The sequence below is a fragment of the Macaca thibetana genome, chromosome 2 (genome assembly GCF_024542745.1).
Source record: "Macaca thibetana thibetana isolate TM-01 chromosome 2, ASM2454274v1, whole genome shotgun sequence".
Lineage (NCBI taxonomy): Eukaryota > Metazoa > Chordata > Mammalia > Primates > Cercopithecidae > Macaca > Macaca thibetana.
The window spans coordinates 86,887,313-86,909,054 of record NC_065579.1 but is presented as its reverse complement, the minus strand read 5'-3'; the positions used below and the strand labels follow the sequence as shown (position 1 = coordinate 86,909,054).

Sequence of the window (21,742 nt, the reverse complement as noted above, 5' to 3'; positions counted from 1 at the left end):
GTATGAAGGAAAGCTCTTCACTTGCCATGGATGCACCCATAAACACTATTTAACCCGTTAACTGGAGTGTAACTAATCACCTAACATTGTAGAAATGGATCTCTTATTTTACAGACGTGAGCACGGTGGCTTACGTCTGTAATCCCAGCACTTTGGGAGGCCAGGGCAGGTGGATCATGATGTCAGGAGATCAAGACCATCCTGGCTAACACAGTGAAACCCCATCTCTACTAAAAATACAAAAAATAAGCCGGGCGTGGTAGCACACGCCTGTAGTCCCAGCTGCTTGGGAGACTGAGGCAAGAGAATCGCTTGAACCCAGGAGGCGGAGGTTGCAGTGAACCGAGATCACGCCAGCCTGGGCAAGAGGGCAAGACTCCATCTCAAAAAAAAAAAAAAAAAAGAAATGGATCTCTTTTCAGTCAAGCACTTGTTTTCCCCACATCCTATGCTAATTTCTTACCACTTCTTTTGTTCACCACTCCTCATGGCCCTACTTTGTTATGTCCTTTGTACCTGCAGGAACTCCCTTTGTCCCAGAGTCTCAAGACAGAACACCAGAGACTTAGATTCTCTTGGGTTACCCATGACTTATTGTCGAATTACTTCTTCCTCTTTTTCCATCCTGTGATTGGATGTCTACCTAGAGACTTCATAGTGTCATAGTATCCAAGCGTAGGAAGGGCCATAACAGGGGTTCATCCTGGCTACCACACACATGCATTGCATCCCTACCCCAGCACACCCACTAAGCTGTTGCCCAACTTCTTCCTAACACCTTGGGAAACTGAAAGTTCATTACTTCATCGGGTAGTTGATACTTTCAGTCAGTTCTCCATTAGAAAGTTCTGCCCTTAAACCAAACACCGCATGTTCTCACTCATAGGTGGGAATTGAACAATGAGAACACTTGGACACAGGGTGGGGAACATCACACACCAGGGCCTGTTGTGGGGTTGGGGGAAGGGGAAGGGGAAGAGATAGCATTAGGAGAAATGCCTAATGTAAATGACAAGTTAATGGGTGCAGCACACAAACATGGCACATGTATACATATGTAACAAACCTGCACGTTGTGCACATGTACCCTAGAACTTAAAGTATTAAAAAAAAAAATTCTGCCCTTTAAATTGATACAGAATCTCAGCTCTCACATACTTTTTGCATTTCAGGCTAGCTCTGACCTTCAGAGCAAACAGAATTTTTAAAAATCTCATCTATTTTTCTCTTTTATTGGTAATTACTGTATTACCCTATACAGTTTGAGCATCCCAAATCCCCAAATCCAAAATGCTCCAGAATCGGAAGCTTTTTCAGCGCTAACATGATGCTCAAAGGAAATGCTCATTGGAACATTTCAGATTCCAGATATTTGGATCAGGGATGCTAAGCCAGTTAAATATAATGCAAATAATCCAAAAAAAAAAATCTGAAATTCAAAACACTTCTGGTCCCAAGCATTTTGGATAAGTGATACTGAACCTATATTATTATACGATCCTATCATTAGAATCTTTAATTTCTATATCATTTAGATTCATTCAAGATAGCTATTTTGAAAGCTTAAAATGTAACATGTTTTAAGTGCTGAAAACTACATCTTTAGAAGATTTGTGCTCTATCCTCATTTTATCCTTTTACATTGAATGAAAATGCATCTAAATATGTCCCATGTGGTATTCCTGAGCCTGAACTTAACATTTTTAGAATGGAGTGTTCTCTTACTGTGACCTTCCTTTTAAAAGTTTATAATTGGTACAGATATGAGGTTCAGAATAAATTGCATCAGCTTAGCTATGCTGAAGCACCTGGATATTGTCCAATAGAGGATATACACCCAAATGCCCATAAGGGGCCAGGCACGGTGGCTCACGCCTGTAATCCCAACACTTTGGGAGGCCCAGGGCAGGTGGATCACTTAAGGTCAGGAGTTTGACCTTAAGTCAGCCTGGCCAACATGGTGAAACCCCGTCTCCACTAAAAATACAAAATTAACCGGCTATGGTGGCATGCACCTGTAATCCCAGCTACTCAGGAGGCTGAGGCAGGAGAATCACTTGAACCCAGGAGGTGGAGGTTGCAGTGAGCTGAGATCATGCCACTGCTCTCCAGCCTGGGCAACAGAATGAGACTCGTCTCAAAAAGAAAAAAAAAAAGGCTATAAGGGCTGAGCCAACAACATAAAAGAGTAAAAGAGGCCAGGTGAAAGAAAAATAGTGAGCAGTAGAGACTTTAGTGACCTGGAATGAATTTGCCCCATCAAAAGGGGGTGACCATGGTACGTTTATGCCACTGTAGGATTAGAGTTTAGGTTGCAAATAGTCAGATTCTTCAGTAGAAGCTAGAATTTTTCATATGAAATTTCATAAGATGTAAACAAAAGTATCCCTTTAAACTTAAAACAACAAGAAGAACAAAAACAGCACATCTGAGCTGCCAGTTTAGGACTTGCATGTTTTTTTTTCTTTTTTTTTTTTTTTTGAGATGGAGTCTCGCCCTGTCACCCAGTATGGTGGCACAATCTTGGCTCACTGCAAGCTCCGCCTCCCAGGTTCACGCCATTCTCTTGCCTCAACCTCCCAGGGAGCTGGGACTATAGGCGCCCACCACCATGCCCGGCTAATTTTTTTGTATTTTTAGTAGAGACAGGGTTTCACTGTGTTAACCAGGATGGTCTCGATCTCCTGACCTCATGATCTCCCTGCCTTGGCCTCCCAAAGTGCTGGAATTACAGGTGTGAGCCACCGTGCCTGACCAGGACTTGCGTTTTATGTTTTCTTTTGTAAGGTGTAAATTTCATAGGCTTGATGCTCATAAATTTGTTACTGAATTTTAAATTTTTTCTAGATCAATTCTCTCCATTTTCATCTAGCAGTGGAAGAAGACTGAATATCTCTTATACCAGAAACATGACTCTTAAAGATGGTAAAAACAGTAAGTAATGTTTCATTAAAAGAGAAATGTGAGTCATACAAATGTATCACATTAGTCTGAAAAAGAGGATTCCAGCCCGGTCATGATCAGTTACATTTTTTAAATGCCTAGGCTAAACATTGGAAGGAAATATGCCAAAATAATAGAATTGATTGGCTCTGGGTAGTAGAGTTGATGGTATTTGCTTTTCTTCTTTGCACTTTTTAAATATTTTGTAAATATTCTAAAAATATGTCATAAAATAAACGTAGCAAAACAGCTGAAATGAAATATGCCAGAATGTTAGAAATATGCAAAAAAAAAACCACCTCTTTTTCCCTAATCCTTTGTACTTTTTTTCTTGCTTTGCAATTCTTCTGCAGCGAGAGTGTATTACTTTTAAATAAGAAAAACAGTTTTCAGCTGGGCGCGGTGGCTCACGCCTCTGGTCCCAGCACTTTGGGAGGCTGAGGCAGGCAGATCACGAGGTCAGGAGATTGAGACCATCCTGGCTAACATGGTGAAACCCTGTCTCTACTAAAAATACAAAAGATTAGTGGGGCGTAGTGGCGGGTGCCTGTAGTCCCAGCTACTCAGGAGGCTGAGGCAGGAGAATGGCGTGAACCAGGGAGGCGGAGCTTGCAATGAGCTGAGATCACACCACTGCACTCCAGCCTGGGCGACAGAGCGAGACTCCATCACAGAAAAAAAAAAGAAAAACAGTTTTCAAAACTATGTCAGAGAGGGACGATTACCCACTGCCCAGGCAGTGTTTCAGGGGTTCAAGTGGAAGTGGGTCACTGCAGAGCTATAATTTATTAAGTGCCTTATCTCATGTAAGTTTTTATCTTCACAACATAAATGAGGGGGAGTCACTGTTATACCCACGTATGGATGATGAAAGCATGGATGATAAGGCACAGAAGTGAAGTAATTTAGTCAAGGCTAGTGAGTGGCCGAGCTAGGATTCACACCCACTCTTTGTGACATTGACTCTTAGGCTATTTCCACCAGTTTTCCAATAGAAAATTGATTTTTGATTGTCAACTAATTTGAGTTGACTCAACTTAGGGACTGACTTTCTTTAACTGAAGTCAAAAGAGGCTGATGCTTAAGCCAGAAGGAAGTTTATAAACTTCTGGCTGGAGCAGTGTAGCAGCAGGACCAGAATTCTATAGCTGGTCACTGTATCCCTTCTGCTGTAAGACAGTTTGTGTGGGAAGCCCAATGGGTGGAGTCAGAGCTCAGAGTCCTGGCTAACCTTGAATGTGAGATGTCATTGAACTGTGACAGTTCTGTTATAAAAATATGCCTCCCAGGTAGGGCAGAATACTTTTGTCAGCTGATGACAGAATCCTCTTCCTTGGACAGAGGAAAATCTTTTTCACTTCACCTCTATGAAGACACTAACTCAGTAACAATTTTTTTGTTTTGTTTTTTGACACAGAGTCTCTGTTGCCCAGGCTGGAGTGCAGTGGCACAATGTCGGCTCACTGCAAGCTCCGCCCCCCGGGTTCACACCATTCTCCTGCCTCAGCCTCCAGAGTAGCTGGGACTACAGGCGCCCACCACCACGCCCGGCTAATTTTTTGTATTTTTAGTAGATACGGGGTTTCACTGTGTTAGCCAGGATGGTCTCTATCTCTTGACCTCGTGATCCGCCCACCTCAGCCTCCCAAAGTGCTGAGATTACAGGCATGAGCCACCGTGCCCGGCCAGTAACAAATATTTTGTTCACACAAGTTTATTGGGTTATAGCTCTTCAGTTATTTTTCAATTCTGAGCCTAGATGGTCATTACCTTAAGTGCCTTGGGCATATTGTCAAGCCTTTATAATGAAAATTTGCAAACATCCTTTATATAGTAGCATTCTGCAAATGGTTAACCCATCCATTTATGCTCATTTCATCCTAAGAAATACAGCCCCCCAAATCTGGAAGTATCTTACTCTAGACTGCTATATGCTAAATACAAGTATCAAAAGTGGTAAAGTTTCACTGGCTTCTTCAACCTGAATTAAACAGAAGAATTGCATGTGTGATTGTAATTCATATAAGCCAACTGTGTTATTTGGCATGGCTCTTCACTAAAGCAGCAAGCACTGATTGGAAGTATGCTGTGTTTTTTGAAATTAAAAAATGTTTTCATTAAAAAATGAGTACATAATTGAAAAGCCAACATGATTGCTGTTCACTATATCCTTTTGGCAATATTCTATGAAAATAATCCAAGTCTATATGTAACAGCTTTCAGAAAATGTTATATTGCTAAGTCTCAAAAAAAATGCTAATAAGCCATGACCACAATTAAATGGAATGCATGAAATAGGAAGCTTAAGAGACCAGGCTGGCCACAGTGGCTCACACCTGTAATCTCAGCACTTTGGGAGGCCAAGGTGGGAGGATTGCTTGAGGGCAGGAGTTCGAGATCAGCCTAGGTGACATAGTGAGATCCTGCCCCTATTTATAAAATAAAAATTTTTAAAAAGGGGGGAAAAAAAAGATACCAGAAGAGCAGGACTCCATCTCAAAAAACAACAACAACAACAACAAAAAGATACCAGAAGCATTTATGAGTCAAAAGCAGAAGCACCTTCTAGTGAACTCAGTGAGAATGACCAACTATTTTAAGTATTCAAGGCTTGCAAGCTATTCTTACTTTGCTACTAGAGGCCATGTTTCACAGAACCCTGCCCAACCTCAATGATAATAATGTCTAAAATTTATTGAGTATTTGGTATATGTCAGTTACTGTATTAAACACTTTCCAAAGATTATTTCATTTGCATTTTCAGAACTGGCCAATGAGATTGGTGTTATTATTAGTGTGAACTTTATAAATTACTAATCTCTCTAAGCCAACGTCAAGGCTCAAAGAGATGAGTAATTTTCCAAAAAGTTACACCAAAAGTAATTGGTGGAGTTGGGATTTGAACCCACACTCCAGGATCCATGTGCTGACCGAAAACTGCAAGTGCCACACTTGCATACCTTATTAAATGTATAAGAGGATGTTTAAGGTTCTCTTGTAGGTGACAAGAGATATCTAGGGTAGGATTTTTTTTGGTAGTGTCTTTACTGTGATCTGTTGGCATTCGTGCCAGTTAAATACATGTCATATTTTATAAATTCAAAGAAAATGGCTGTGGTGTAATTGGAGGCACTTTGTGATAAGAAGAGTTAAAGCCTGTCAACATGATATAGGGTGGAGAAGTTTTATTCATTCATACATTCAGTACAAAGTTTTTGATAAAATAGATATGCCAAGTGATGTGGAGAAGAGAAGGAAATGTCTTTGTCCCTGCTTTTTTTCTGTTAAGGAATTTGCCATTTGGAAGTGTGTATGTTGAGAAGATGGAGAGCGTAGTGGTCAAGAGTGTGGGCCCTGGAGTTCTTGTACTTTAGTATTTGACTTTTGTGAACATTTTAATTTTGATCATTTTTCTGAAACAACTGATAGAGAGGAAAATCACTCTTTATAAACCAGGATGAGAGGAGAATCATAGTGGGTGTTTTGTATGCAGAAGGCTAAATGTTCAGAGGAGGGAGAATTTACTCTGCCCAGGCTGACTCTTCCCAAGGACAGTGAGCCTGATGTGAATGGGCAGTGAGGTTTCTGTGCTGTGGCAGGGCACCAGCAGCGTAGTGAAAGAGAAGTGTGAGCATAGAGCCACAGTGCAGGGAAAGCTGGGGGCATACATGGGGAATGTTTTTGTGTGTGTGTGGTTTTTTGGGTTTTTTTTTCTGAGACAGAGGCCCGCTCTGTCGCCCAGGCAGGAGTGCAGTGGTGTGATCTCAGCTTACTGCAATCTCTGCCTCCCGCGTTCAAGCGATTCTCCTGCCTTAGTCTCCCAAGTAGCTGGGACTATAGGTGAGTGCCACCACGCCCAGCTAATATTTGTGTTTTTAGTAGAGATGGGGTTTCACCATGTTGGCCAGGCTGGTCTCCAATTCCTGACCGCAGGCGATCCTCCCACCTTGGCCTCCCAAAGTACTGGGATTACAGGTGTGAGCCACCGTGCACGGCCTAGGGAATGTTAATTGTCCCACTTTCCCATTTGGGTGGAGCATCAGGCCGTCCATGGAGGAGAATGGTAGGAAATAAGACTGAGAGGTTGGGGCCTCCAATATCAGGCGAAGTATTTGGAATGGGGTCAGGACATCAGCTCTGAGTGTTGAGATGAGAAGCAGGAAGACCCCAGAGGACCTCCTCAGATTCAGCCAGGCCTGAAGCAGTGGGGCCCGAGGCAGGGTAGAGCAGTAGGAATGGAAGGAAGAGATGCATAGGACAGGGAAGAATTTGGCAGCATTGTAGTAACTGTCCCTATTTATAAAATGAAAATTTTTAAAAAGGAAAAAAAATAAGATGCCAGAAGCATTTATGAGTCTAAAGCAGAAGCAACTTCCAGTGACCTCAGTGAGAATGACCAACTATTTTAAGTATTCAAGACTTGCAAGCTATTCTTACTTTGCTACTAGAGGCCATGTTTCACAGAACCCAGCAGTGGAAACTGTTGCATGTGGAAAGCAAAGAGGATGAGGCAAGGATGTTGCATGTGGAAAACAAAGGAGGAGGAGGCAAGGATGACAGGTTTTAAGCCTGGATGACAAGGAGCATCGGGGTGCCAGTCAGGGAGCTCACAGGTCTGGAGGAGAAGAAGGTAGAGGGAGAAGATTGGTTGGCCCCGCCGTGTTCATCTTAAGTTGTCAGTGGAGCATCCAGCTGGTAATGATAATAATAATCAGAGGTCACCTGGAGAAGAAACGTCGGGGCTGGAAACAGATGTGAGCTGGCAGCATCAAAATGAGTACTGAAGTATCAGAAGCAGACAAATTGATTTTGATCTATATACTCTACTCCACAAAACTTTAGATTTTCATCTCCTCGGATAGTCAACCAGTTCCATACTCATGTAATCTAGGCATACTCTGGAGTTATTGCAGGTTTGGTTCCAGACCACTGCAATAAAGTGAGTCAAAGTTTTTGGTTTCCTCATGCATATAAAAGTTATGTTTATATTATACTTTAGTTTATTGTGTGCCAATAACATTATGTCTAAAAAAAATGTATATACCTTAATTAAGAAATGCTTTATGGCTAAAAAAAATACTAATGATTATCTAAGCCTCCAGTGAGTTGTAATCTTGTTGCTGGCGAAGGCTCTTGCCTTAGTGTTGATTACTGTGATTGATTTAGAGTGGTGGTTGCTGAAGTTTGGGGTGACTGTAGTAGATTTTGTAAAATAAGACAGCAAGGAGGTTTGCTGCTTCAGGTGACTTCCTTTCATGAAGATTTCTCTGCAGCATGCAGTACTGTTGAGATGTAGCAATTCGGTCACATCTTCAGGCTCCACTTCTAATCCTAGGTCCCTTGCTATTTCTACCACATCTGCAGTTACTTCCTCCGCTAAAGTTTCAAACCCCTGAAAGTCATCCATGAGTCATTAACGTCTTCCAAACTCTTGTTAATGTTGATAATCCAACCTCCTGCCATGAATCACAAATGTTCTTAATGGCATCTAGAAGGTTTTCAATTTACTTTGACCAGATCCGTCAGAAGACTCACAATCTATGGCAGCTATTGCCTTACAAAATATATTTCTTAACAAGACTTGAAAGTTGAAATTACTCCTTGATCCATGGGCTGCAAAAAGGATGTTGTGTTAGCAGGCATGAAAGCATTAATCTCCTTGTATATCTCCATCAGAGCTGTTGGGTGGTGACTATGTGCATTGTCACTGAGTGATAATATTTTGAAAGGAATCTTTTTTATCTGAGCACTATTGAGTAGGTCTCAACAGTGGGCTTAAAATATTCAGTAAACCATGATGTAAACAGAAGTGCTGTCATCCAGGCTTTGTTGTTCCATTTATAGGGCATAGGTTGATTTAGCATCATTCTTAAAGGCCCTACGATTTTCAGAATGGTAAATGAGCATTTAATTCAACTTAAAGTCACTGGCTGCATTAACCCCTAGCAAGAGAGTCAGCCTGTCCTTTGAAGCTTTGAAACCAGGTATTGACTTCTCCTCTCCAGCTATGAAAGTCCTAGATGACATCTTCTTCCAATAGAAGACTGTTTTGTCTCCATTAAAAGTCTATTGTTTTTTGTAGCCACATTTATCAATTATCTTAGCTAGATCTCCTGGATAACTTGCTGCAGCTCCTCCATCAGCACTTTCTGCTTTATATTGAACCTCATGAACCAGCCTCTGCTAGCTTCAAGTATTTTTTCTGCAGCTTCCTCACTTCTCTTGGCCTTAATTGAATTGAAGAGAGTTAGGGCCTTGCTCTGGATTGACTTTGGCTTAAGGGAATGTTGTGGCTGGTTTGATCTTCTATCCAGACCACTAAAACTTTCTCCATATCAGCAACAAGGCTGTTTCACACTATTTATTATTATCATTATTATTATTTTAGAGATGGGGTCTTGCTATGTTTCCTAGGGTGGTCTCAAACTCCCAGGCTCAAGCAGTCCTGCTTTGGCCTCCCAAAGCACTGGGATTACAGGCATGAGTCACTGCTCCCAGCCCAGCTATTTCACCTTTTTATCATTCATGTGTTCACTGGAGTAGCACTTTTAACTTCCTTCAAGAACTTTTCTTTGCATTCACAACTTGGTGGTTTGGCATCAGAAGCCTAACTTTTGGCTTATCTCAGCTTTTGACATTCTTTCCTTGCTAAGCTTAATCACTTCTAGCTTTTGATTTAAAGTGAGAGACATGTAACTCTTCATTTGACCACTTATAGGCCATTGTAGGGTTACTAATTAGTCTAATTTCAATATTGTAGTGTCTCGGGGAATAGGGAGACCCATAGAGAGGGAGAGAGACAGGGGAATGGCTGGTCAATGGAGCAGTAAGAACACACACAATGTTGATTGAGGAAGTTCTTTATCTTACATGGGCACAGATTGAGGCACCGTAAAACTATTATATAGTAGTAATATCAGAGATCACAGATCACCATAACAGATATAATAATTTAAAAGTTTTAAATATTGTAAGAATTACAAGAATGTGACCTAGAGACACAAAGTGAACACATGCTGATGGAAAAATATGCTTGACATGGTGTTGCCACAAACTCAGTATGTAAAAAACATAATGTCTGCAGAGTGCAATAAAGTGAGATGGGCCTGTAACATGAATAATTTATTAGGTGTGTATAGTCTTACCATTTATAAAGCATTTTCACATTTATTTAATAATTATTACATTTTATACCCATTTAATGACTCAGAAAAATCAAGGCTCAGAGGTTTAGTGAGTCAAGATGACAGAGGTGATCAGGTGGCAGATGCCATTCTCAACCAAAAACTTCTCTTTACCAATTCATTGCTTTTTTTTTTTTTTTTTTTCTTGAGATGGAGTCTCGCTCTGTCGCCCAGGCTGGAGTGCAGTGGTGCAATCTTGGATTACTGCAACCTCCGCCTTGCGGGTTCAAGCTATTCTCCTGCCTCAGCCTCCTGAGTAGCTGGGATTACAGGCGCGTGCCACCGTGCCTGGCTCATTTTTGTATTTTTAGTAGAGACGGGGTTTCACCATGTTGGTCAGGCTGGTCTTAAATACCTGATCTCGTGATCCCCCCGCCTCGGCCTCCCAAAGTGCTGGGATTACAGGCGTGAGCCACCGCACCCGGCCTGCATTTTTAAAATTATAATACTGCAGCCTTTTTGTTGAGGGAAAAATACGTAAAATATTTGACAGCCTTAAAATATCTAAAACTCAAGGCTGGATGTGGTGACTCATGCCTGTAATTCCAGCACTTTGGGAGGCCCAGGCAGATGGATCACTTGAGTCCAGGAGTTCAAGACCAGCCTGGGCAACATGGTGAAACCTCATCTCTAAAAAAAATCAAAAAATTAGCCAGGCGTAGTGGCACGCCTGTAGTCCCAGCTACTTGGGAGGCTGAGGTGAGGGGATCACCTGACCCCAGGAGATTAAGGCTGCAGTGAGCCGTGATTACACCACTGCACTCCAGCCAGAGTGAGACTCTGTCTTAAAAAATAAATAAAAATGAAAATAAAACCCCTGAAATTCCATTTTAAAAAAGAAAAGTTTGAAATTCATCTTTATTGGTACTAATTTGACAGATGCTTTTCTAACAAAATATTTCCAAGAAGTTCAAAGATGTTGACTTTCCTTTGAATAGTTGGTTGTCTTCAGGTTGAGCGTAAGATTCGTTATATCTCAGTTATTAAATAAATGAATGTTTTCTAATTTTTCTTCATTTTTTTCCCTTTTTCCGTAAAGATGTAGCCATAGCTGTAACGTATAACCATGATGGGTCTTATAGCATGCAGGTAAGCCTTATTGGTTTTGTTCTACAGTGCAGAGCTGAATCTGACCTCTTTTATACTGAATAGGGTATTTTTTCTGGTTTCTCTTAAGCCTTTGACTATTATGACTGTAGTTACGAGAATAACTTATGCTTTTATTTCAGACCCAATTTGGGGAAATTACCCCCATACAGTTTCTAACTGATTGTTTACTCAGTTGGGCTGTTATTCCTTTAAGAATAAAAACTTGGCAAAAAGTAAAAGCTTGAATCAGACATTCACAAGCCCCTAAAGTATGTACATGTATTTACATCAAAAGCAGCAGTTCTCTCAAATTTTTTGTCTCAGGAACCCTGTACACTCTTTAAAATACCCACCAGAGCACTTTTGTTTGTGTTAATTATATCTCTTGATATTTACCATTTAGACAATTTAACTGAGAAGAACTAATTTATTATTATTTTTTAATTGTGGTGAAATACACATAATATAGAATTTACCATTTTAACTATTTGCATTCAGTGCATTCAAGTTGTTATGTAACCATCACAACCATCCATCTCCAGAACTTCTTTCTTCTTGTGAAACTAGAATTCTGTACTCACTGATTAAACAGTTACACTCCATTCCTTCTTCCCCCATCCCCTGAGAACCACGATTCTACTCTCTGTCTCTATGAATTTGACTATTCTAGGTACCTGATAAAAGCGGAATAATGTGGTATTTGTCCTTTTGTAACTGGCTTATTTCACTTGGTACAGTATCTTCAAGGTTCTTCCATGGTGTAGCATATGTGAGAATTTCCTGTTTTTTTGTTTTGTTTTGTTTTGTTTTGTTTTGTTTTAAGGCTGAAAAATACTCTGTTGTATGTATATACCACATATTCATTATCCATTCAGCCATTAATGAACATTCAGGTTGTTTCTAGCTTTTGGCTATTGTGAATAATGCTGCTATGAACAGGGGTGTACAAATACTTCTTTAAGACTCTGTTTTTTGTCCTTTTGGGTATATATCCAGTAGTGGAATTGCTAGATCATATGGTGATTCTGATTCTTTGAGAAACCACCATAGTGTTTTCCATCGCAGCTGCAGCGGTTTGCAGTCCCATCAACAGTACACAGTGGCTCCAGTCTTTTCACATCCTTGCCACTACTTATTATTTTCTGGGGTTTTATTTTTTTGTTTTATAATAGCAATACTAATGAGTGTGAGATAGTAGTATCTCACCGTGACTTTGACTTGCATTTCCATAATGACTAATGATGTTGAGCATCTTTTCATGTACTTATTGGCCATTTGTATATCTTGTTAGAAAAATCTGTATTCGAGTCCTCTGCCAATTTCTTAATCTGGTTGTTTTATCGTTGTTGTTGAGTTGTAGGATAAATCGAAAAAAATTTAAAACCTAATCACAAGTACACATTCCATTAGCCATCACAGTGATAACATTATCACACGTTCAGTAGCCTCTCGAAAATTCCGTTGTGTACTTATGAGAGAATGAGGTTATAAAAAACAATACCTTAATCTTTTTTTTTTTTTTTTTTTTGGAGATGGAGTTATGCTCTTGTTGCCCAGGCTGGAGTGCAATGGCGTGATCTCAGCTCACCACCACCCCTGCCTCCCGGGTTCAAGTGATTCTCCTGCCTCAGCCTCCCAAGTAACTGGGATAACAGGCATGCGCCACCATGCCTGGCTAGTTTTGTGTTTTCAGTAGAGACAGGGTTTCACCATATTGGTCAGGCTGGTCTCGAACTCCCAACCTCTCAGGTGATCCGCCCACCTCCGCCTCCCAAAGTGCTGGGATTATGGGCATGAGCCATCACGCCTGGCCTTCTTAGTCTTGTTATGATTTGTGGATGCCCTAAAAGGGTATTAGGGACCCCAAGGAACACACAGGTCATATTTTGAGAACCTCTAGTGTAAAGTTCATGGTAATCCTCAATTAGAAGAAGACCATTACATTGGCAAAATGGAATGCTTAAATGGTTTTTAAAAAGTGGGAATTCAATCAAATTCCTATAGTAAGGTACAACTTCAGGAAATAGAATAACTCATTTTTAATATGAGCTAAGAGATGTCAAATCCTGCAGAATAGATTTGTCAGTGATATGAGGCCGGGCGTGGTGGCTCAAGCCTGTAATCCCAGCACTTTGGGAGGCCGAGACGGGCGGATTACAAGGTCAGGAGATCGAGACCATCCTGGCTAACCCCGTGAAACCCCGTCTCTACTAAAAAATACAAAAAAACTAGCCGGGCGAGGTGGCGGGCGCCTGCAGTCCCAGCTACTCGGGAGGCTGAGGCAGGAGAATGGCGTAAACCTGGGAGGCGGAGCTTGCAGTGAGCTGAGATCCGGCCACTGCACTCCAGCCTGGGTGACAGAGCGAGACTCCGTCTCAAAAAAAAAAAAAAAAAAAAAAAAAAAAAAAAAAGATTTGTCAGTGATATGTATTAGACCTCCCAACACTTTGAGACACATTGATTTTCTTTCTCTGAGATTCAGAAAAACCATGGAAAGTCTGCCTACTTGGGTATAAGGGCTATAATTCATATTAATGCCTCTGGTTTGAGATAATTTCTTGTCCTATGGTAGCTGGTAAAGTAGATTGCCAATTTGTTCTTATCTGCTCATGGAACTACATTCACAATTTTAAAATGTGTTTTCATGAATCTTTAAACAAAACAGTTTCCAATCTAACCTTTGTCCTAAGAATTCCACAAACATTCAAATGGCTGTTTTAGTAGGTTACAAAGCATAGTAAAATGTCATATTTAACTTAGGATAGATGAGAACCAATGTATAAATATTGCAGTATGACCTATTTCACTTTAGTCTACGTAATATATTTGAAAAGAATAGCCATTTAACTTCTACACTAGCATTATGGGAATTGAAATGAAGACTATAGAGAGAAGATTTAAATGTAGTTTTTACCTAAGGGAAATTTTAAAACAGAAAGGTTCCATGTCCTTTTATCAGCTTCCTTGAAACATTGTGAACTTTGTTCTTTGGCGTATGGTCTCTTAAAGTGAGAAAATTATGGCCAATCTCCAGCTAATTTATGTTCTTAAATCATAACTGAAACCCATGAATTGGGCCTACGTGTTGATAAAAGAATATCATCTAATTATGTGGTTCTGGCTTTTTTTTGGTGACTGACTTTGGCACAGGAAAACTAAATTTGACTTCAAATACTCAGAAATAATTTTGTATTACAAACGTAATATATGTAAATGAATTTTAATAATTTTGCATAACTTGATTTGTATTTTTGTTTCATATTTTTAGTGCTATCTTTATATATTTACATGAACCTTAATCTATAGCATTATGGATAAGTTATATAACTTTTTTTCCCCTTTTAATTATCTTCCTGTCATTTCTATATGAAGTATCTTGGTTAGGAATAGGGGGAAAGTTCCATGACTTTTTAAAATATATATATATGTTTAAGACGTATTTTATGTTTTAAAACTACCAATAGTGAAGAATTGATTCTGATCTTATTAATTCTGTAGGGTTGTTCATTTATTTTAAAGATCTTATTTTCATTTTTTTCAGATTGAAGATAAAACTTTCCAGGTCCTTGGCGATCTTTACAGCGAGGAAGACTGCACTTACCTGAAATGTTCTGTTAATGGAGTTGCTAGTAAAGCTAAGTTGATTATCCTGGAAAACACTATTTACCTATTTTCCAAGGTAATGTGTCTTCTTTATAATATCATTCCTGGGGCATGGGAAAAAACTGTTTGGCCCGAGACATTTCACTGAAAGAGATTAGAAAGATCCAGCTTCCTTCGACCATTGCTGTGACCCTTTTCCCTCAGTTTCCCTCGCCATTCTGTGTTTCTTTGCCGAATTCCTGCCCTCTCTAGTTTCCCATTCACTTCTCTCATTCACACAGATGCTCATTGATAGACACATATCCATTTTCTTCCTGAATTCTGAAACAAATCCTTACATTTTCTTTGTCAGAGAGTATCTCCCTGCTCAGTGGGTGTTATTGTCTCAGGGCTTTGATGTCTGAACACTTTTCCCCACCCACCATCACCCTGACAACTGGAATCCTGGTGACTTTGGAGGAGGTGACCACTGAGAGAGGAGTCTGTGGACCAGATGTTCCTTGTGGGGAAGGTGGACAGTAGGAAGGTGGATGGCATTAGTGGTGGTCTCTTGACAGTCAGAGCCAAGGCAGGCTTTGCATGGTTTTGGTTAGGAGCCTGCTGGCCAGTGAGTCTGTAACCTTCTGCCTGGGCAGAGGAGGATAATGCATTATCAAATATGCTGTGGCCTCACAGTGCTTTGTGATGAGATTCCTTTGGTAGTCTAGTAAGTAAACTACTATATATGGGGTTGAGGATGATCCCACTTTGCCAGGCATTCCTTTCCATAGCCAATTGTGCTATAGTTATATGATGATAGAGGCAGTATAATGGAATGGTGAAGAGCACAAGTTCTAAAATGTGAAGATGCTTTGGTTCAAATCCTGGCCTTGCCACTTAACAGCCGTGTGACCTTGGCTGTTAAACTCTCTGGGCTTTAGTTCTCCTATCTATAAACAGTAATAATAACAGCAATAACAGTAATAATAATAGTTGCAGTGGCTTGTGCCTGTAGTCCCAACACTTTGGGAGGCCACGGCAAGCAGATTGCTTGAGACCAGGAGTTTGAGACCAGTCTGGGTAACATAGTGAGACCCCATCTCTACAAAAAATTTTAAACATTAGCCAGGCGTGGTGGTGTGTGCCTGTAATCCTAGCTACCCAGGAGGCTAATGCAGGATTATTAATAGGCTTAGGAGTTCAAGGTTGCAGTGAGCTATGATTGTGCCACTGTATTCCAGCCTGGGTGGCAGAGCAAGACCCTGCCTCTAAAAAATATTAATAATAGTACCTTCCTCATAGAGTTGTTGTGATGATTAATGATATAATATATGTGTGTTAAAACCAATTTCTAGCATACTGAGCATCTGAGAGTGGGGGTGCTACTGAAAATGGCTACCAGACAGTGGCTACTTGTTGTCTACAGTTAATGCTTTATTTTTATTTTATTTTTTGAGATGGAGTCTCGCTCTGTCACCCAGGCTGGAGTGCAGTGGCGCAATCTCGGCTCACTGCAAGCTCCACCTCCCGGGTTCACTGCATTCTCCTGCCTCGGCCTCCCGAGTAGTTGGGACTGCGGGTGCCTGCCACGTCACCCGGCTAATTGTTTGTATTTTTTAGTAGAGACGGGGTTTCACCGTGTTAGCCAGGATAGTCTTGATCTCCTGACCTCATGATCCACCCGCCTCGGCCTCCTAAAGTGCTGGTATTACAGGCGTGAGCCACGGCACCTGGCCTAAATCTTTTAATATACTGTGAGGCATGTATACCGTTACCTCTTTACAGTTGGAAACCAAGGCTGAGAGGGGTTTAATAATTTGCTCAAGGTCATAAAGCTAGATTAGAACCCTGGTATTAATGGTGACTAATTTTTGTGTGTGTATGTGTGAGTCAGAGTCTCTGTCACCCAGGCTGGAGTGTAGTGGCGTAGTCTCAGCTCACTACAGCCTCTACCTCCCAGGTTCAAGTGATCCTCCTGCCTCAGCTCCCGAATAGCTGGGACTATAGGCGCGTACCACCACACTGGGCTGATTTTTGTATTTTTTGTAGAGATGAGGTTTTGCTATGTTGCCCAGGCTTGTCTCAAACTCCTGGACTCAAGCCATCTGCCTGCCTTGGCCTCCCAAAGTGCTGGGATTACAAGCGTGAGCCACTGCGCCCAGCCATGATGACTAATATTTAACAAATAGTGGGAAACAATTACCTCAGGTATGTTAGTAAAAATATAGTGATAGGATCTTGATTCCATTTTCAGTTTGTTTTCTGTTTCTAGGAAGGAAGTATTGAGATTGACATTCCAGTCCCCAAATACTTATCTTCTGTGAGCTCAGAAGGAACTCAGGGAGGCCCCCTAGCTCCTATGACTGGAACCATTGAAAAGGTAATGACATAGCATCTGTAGAGTGATGTTCAGTAAGTTTTAATACGTGGCTTTGTTGAACTTTGTCATTTATGGCCTTTTCCCTTTCTAAACCTTGCCCACTGGCAAGCATCCACTTCACAAAAACAAGAGGATCTATTACAGATTCAAATGTTTTATCACAGTCCTCTCTGAAAATACCCATTTACCTCATTTATGAAAAAGACTGCTGTTTTTGAAGGCAGGCATTTGCATCAAAGTACAAATAATCTAAATTGTCTTTTTATGATTAAAACTGAGCATTCATTAAGCATTATTCAAAAAAGCTGGTTTTGAATGTTAAATTTAATAGCAACAAATTTTTCATGAAATAGTGACATTTTCTTTAGTGTACATAGTTGCATCTGTGTTAATGTAAAAGGCTGGTATCGGTGAAGAACGATACGGTTTTGTGTTGAATGCAGTGTATAATTCACAGTTGCAATCCATACTGTCTAAGTCAGTTCGGGCTGCTAGAACAGAATACCATAGACTGGGTGACTTTTAAACAATAGAAGTTTATTTCTCATGATGCTAGAGGCTGGGAAATCCATCAAAGCACCAGCAGATTAGGTGTCTGGTGAGATTCTACTTACCAATTTCATATACAGCCATTTTTTCTCTGTGTCCTCACGTGGTGGAAAGGACAAGGGACCTCTCTTCAGGCCTCTTTCATAAGGGCACTAATGTCATTCATGAGGTCAGATCCCTCATGACCTAATCACCTTCTAAAGGCCCCACCTCCAAATACCATCATCCTGGAGGTCAGGATTTCAACAAATGAATTCTGGGGGGATATAGACATTTATACCGTAGCACGTATTGATATAACATCAACTGGTGATAGATCAGTATCCGTTGTCTCCTTTTATATACTTGAATACAGTAGAGTCTCCTCAAATCCATTTAAGTCATAAAAACTCAACTGTATATGCTTGAAACAAAAAAAAGAAGAAGAAGAAAATAACTACTTAAATAGCGTGGGTGATTTCAGCCACCATTCTCCTTTGGACATATTTACCCCAAGTGGGTATGAGCTAGGAGACCTGGATCTGCCGTTAGCTCATTGGATTTCATTCCCATGGCCTCTCATAGTGTAGGCATCTCTGCACAACTCTGTTAGTCTCCCACTTAGTAGCCATGTTAACCACAATGAAAGTGAGACCATACAGGATCTATGAGTCCACTCATATGTATACAAAGGAAAACAGAAATCGCTTTCTGGGGTCGCTAATAAGTTTAATTCTGTTGCATGAAGGTTGTTTTCACATTTACTACACAGGGCTCTGAAGACTTCAGACACACTTACTATACTTGGCCCTAGACAACCCCAAAACAAGAAAACCAGTCAAGACCCTCATCCCTCTTCCCTGTCTGGTGAAGACATTTAAGTATATTAGTCCTTCCCTACAGTAGGCAATGTGTCTTGTTTCTACATTCTTGAAAAAAATGAAAGGATATCAAAATATATGGAGTATATTCATGTGATTCAAGCAAAACTAAGTGGTTTTGGGGGTGGGACAGGGGACTAAGCAGTGCTACCCGTCAACGACAGTGCCAGCAATGCCACATTGACCTGTAGGCCTCTGATTTGACCAGTACATTTGACCTGCAGGCCTCTGATTTGACCAGTACATTTGATCTGCAGGCCTCTGATTTGACTAGCACATTTGGGCTGTAGGCCTCTGATTTGACCAGTACATTTGATCTGCAGGCCTGTGATTTGACTAGTACATTTGGGCTGCAGGCCTTTGATTTGACCAGTACATTTGGGCTGTAGGCCTTTGATTTGACCAGTACATTTGGGCTATAGGCCTCTGATTCGACCAGTACATTTGGCAGATAGCACAACCACATACTACTTCTGCCTGTAAGTTTATATAACAACTCTATGGACCACAAAGGACCTCTGTGTTTTTTTTTTTTTTTTCTTTTAATTGATGTATTATTGTGTATATTCGTGGTTTACAACATGTTGTGAGTACATATAGACAGTAAAATGGTTACTGTAATGAAGCAGATTAACATATCTAGGACCTCTGTGTTTTCAAATATTAACCTGTCACACTGAATCTCAAGGTGTTTGTCAAAGCTGGAGACAAAGTGAAAGCGGGAGATTCCCTCATGGTTATGATCGCCATGAAGATGGAGGTAAGGAAATTATGAGTTCAGTTGCTAAGAGGACTTCGGGAGCAATCAGACCTAATTGTTCCTTTGGCTTATTTTGTAACTTAATACCACCTTAAATATGAAGAGCAATGAATTGACAAAGCATTAATTGTAGGAAACAAAACCAAACTATCTTTCTTGTAAAAAGATTTTTATTTTAATTTTGTGAAATTGTACCTGTCATTTCTGATTCTGAAATTAATGAAATTATCAATAGCTTGGAATCAGGTAGTAACCCAACTGAATGTTAACTGTTGGTGTTTTCTAAGGCCGAATCAAGGATACCAGGCATCAGTTTCAAAGTGAAAACCTGAATCAAATTAAATTAGCTGTTTAGGTTTTTAGCCGGTTCAAATGGTAGGTCAGTGATTCTTAGGCTGAATGTTGCAGTCCTTAACTTAGAGTGGTTCAATTAAGGATTTTTCAGCTTGACAATAGTGTAAAACCATACACGTTGAATGTACTCCTCAACTTACATTGAATTTATCTGGACCTGACCCCATTGTAAGTCAAGGAGCATGTGTACAGTCACCTGGGGAGATTTTAAAAACTGCTTCCCCAGACCCATTGAATTGCGATCTCCAGGATAAAGCCCAAGGATCAATACTTTTGAAAGGCCGGGCACAGTGGCTCATGCCTGTAATCCCAGCACTTTGGGAGGCCGAGGCAGGTGGATCATTTGAGGTCAGGAGTTCACAACCAGCTTGGCCAACATGGTGAGACCCCATCTCTATTAAAAATACAAAAATTAGCTGGGCATGGTGGTGCATGCCTGTAATCCCAGCTACTCAGGAGGCTGAGGCAGGAGAATTGCTTGAACCTGGGAGGCAGAAGTTGCAGTGAGCTGAGATCTTGCCACTGCACTCCAGCCTGGGTGACAGAGCAAGACTCTGTCTCAATTTAAAAAAACAAACAACAACAACAAAAAAAACAAGAACAACTGTTGAAAGCTTCCTAGGTGCAATTCTAACATGAAGCTCAAGTTGAGAACTGAGAGCTACACCAGAGCTTCCCAGTCATATCGTTGAATGGTCACTGCTGTGTCCTAGTGTTAATTCCTCTCAACTTGTTACCGTTCTCCCTGTGTGCTGTGATGTTAAAAATAAAAACAACAACAACAAAGTGTTGGAAAGCACTGAGAGACAACAAAACATCAAAGTTGGCTACAGTTTTCATTTTTGGTCTCCCTTTCTTGACTTGGTGTATACTGTCCTCATTAGTATTGCAGCTGTCTTTTGTCCTGTCTTGTGTCTCTGCAGCATACCATAAAGGCTCCAAAGGATGGCACAATAAAGAAAGTGTTCTACAGAGAAGGTGCTCAGGCCAACAGACACACTCCTTTAGTGGAGTTTGAGGAGGAAGAGTCAGACAAAAGGGAATCAGAATAAACTCCAGCAAGGAAATGGCCAATTAAGTAGTGTCTTCTCTCTCCACCAAAAAGAGAAAGTGCCTCCTGCTTTTCTCGGGGTCTCATAAAAAGCAGTTTTACTAAATGATTGTATGCTTGTGCTGAATGCCCGTCATATTTGAGAATCATGCATTTGGATCACAAATATAATAAATTATCTCAAAATATTTCATACTAATAAAGTTGAAATATTCTTTTTTATTGGAAACCAATGTTTATTTCTGCCTCAAATTTTATACACTGTAGTCTCTTTTAGGAAGGGAGGAAGAGAAAAGGACATTTAATTAAATGAATTACTTTCCAGTTGCTGTTATGAAGAAAACGGGCAGTAACATGTTTCAGAGATGCCCTGGAGTTCAACAACTAAGGTTTTGTCTGGCCAAAAAGTAACTTACTAGGTAGTTTAAAATACATGGATATTAGCTGGGCACAGTGGCTTTCATCTGTAATCCCAGCACTTTGGGAGGCTGAGGCAGGCGGATCACTTGAGTTCAGGAGTTCAAGACCAGCCTGGCTAATATAGTGAAACCCCGTCTCTACAAAAAATAAGCCGGGTGTGGTGGTGTACACCTGTAGCCCCAGCTATTTGGGAGGCTGAGGCGGGAGAATCGCTTGAACCTGGGAGGCAGAAGTTGAGGTAAGTCAAGACCGCACCACTGCACTTCAACCTGGGTGACAAAGTGAGACTCCATCTCAAAACAAATATATAAATATAAATAAGGAAAGACATGGATATTGTTTCTAGTGTTTGTGATTAGAAAGTTTCTATCTAGGTTGCCTCTGCCTTTATTGTACTTTCTAAGCTTATAAAAATACATGTATTTTATATCTATTACATGCTAAAATATATTAATATAAATGTTTGGTAAATTTGAAAAGCATAATTTTACAGAAAAAGATAAGAATTAAAAGCCTGAGCCTGCTGAATACTTTTTTTTTAGAAATACTTTTTTCATTATGAAGAAAAAC

General features: G+C 40.5%; 1 protein-coding gene across 6 annotated transcripts in view; it reads left to right on the top strand.

Annotated features, from left to right (window-relative positions):
• MCCC1 (methylcrotonyl-CoA carboxylase subunit 1) overlaps window positions 1–20,985 on the top strand; it is an 82,696-nt gene extending 61,711 nt beyond the window's left edge. For 5 of the 6 annotated variants that reach the window (XM_050780178.1, XM_050780182.1, XM_050780181.1 and 2 more), the window contains 6 exons: window positions 2,848–2,934; window positions 11,167–11,216; window positions 14,758–14,895; window positions 17,071–17,178; window positions 19,276–19,347; window positions 20,625–20,985. In XM_050780178.1, coding sequence (XP_050636135.1) covers window positions 2,848–2,934; window positions 11,167–11,216; window positions 14,758–14,895; window positions 17,071–17,178; window positions 19,276–19,347; window positions 20,625–20,753 — 584 coding nt within the window. In that variant the 3' untranslated portion in view covers window positions 20,754–20,985. The remainder of the gene's footprint in view (window positions 1–2,847; window positions 2,935–11,166; window positions 11,217–14,757; window positions 14,896–17,070; window positions 17,179–19,275; window positions 19,348–20,624) is intronic. The other variant, XM_050780179.1, reaches the window with a different exon arrangement.
• Window positions 20,986–21,742: the final 757 nt, after the last annotated feature.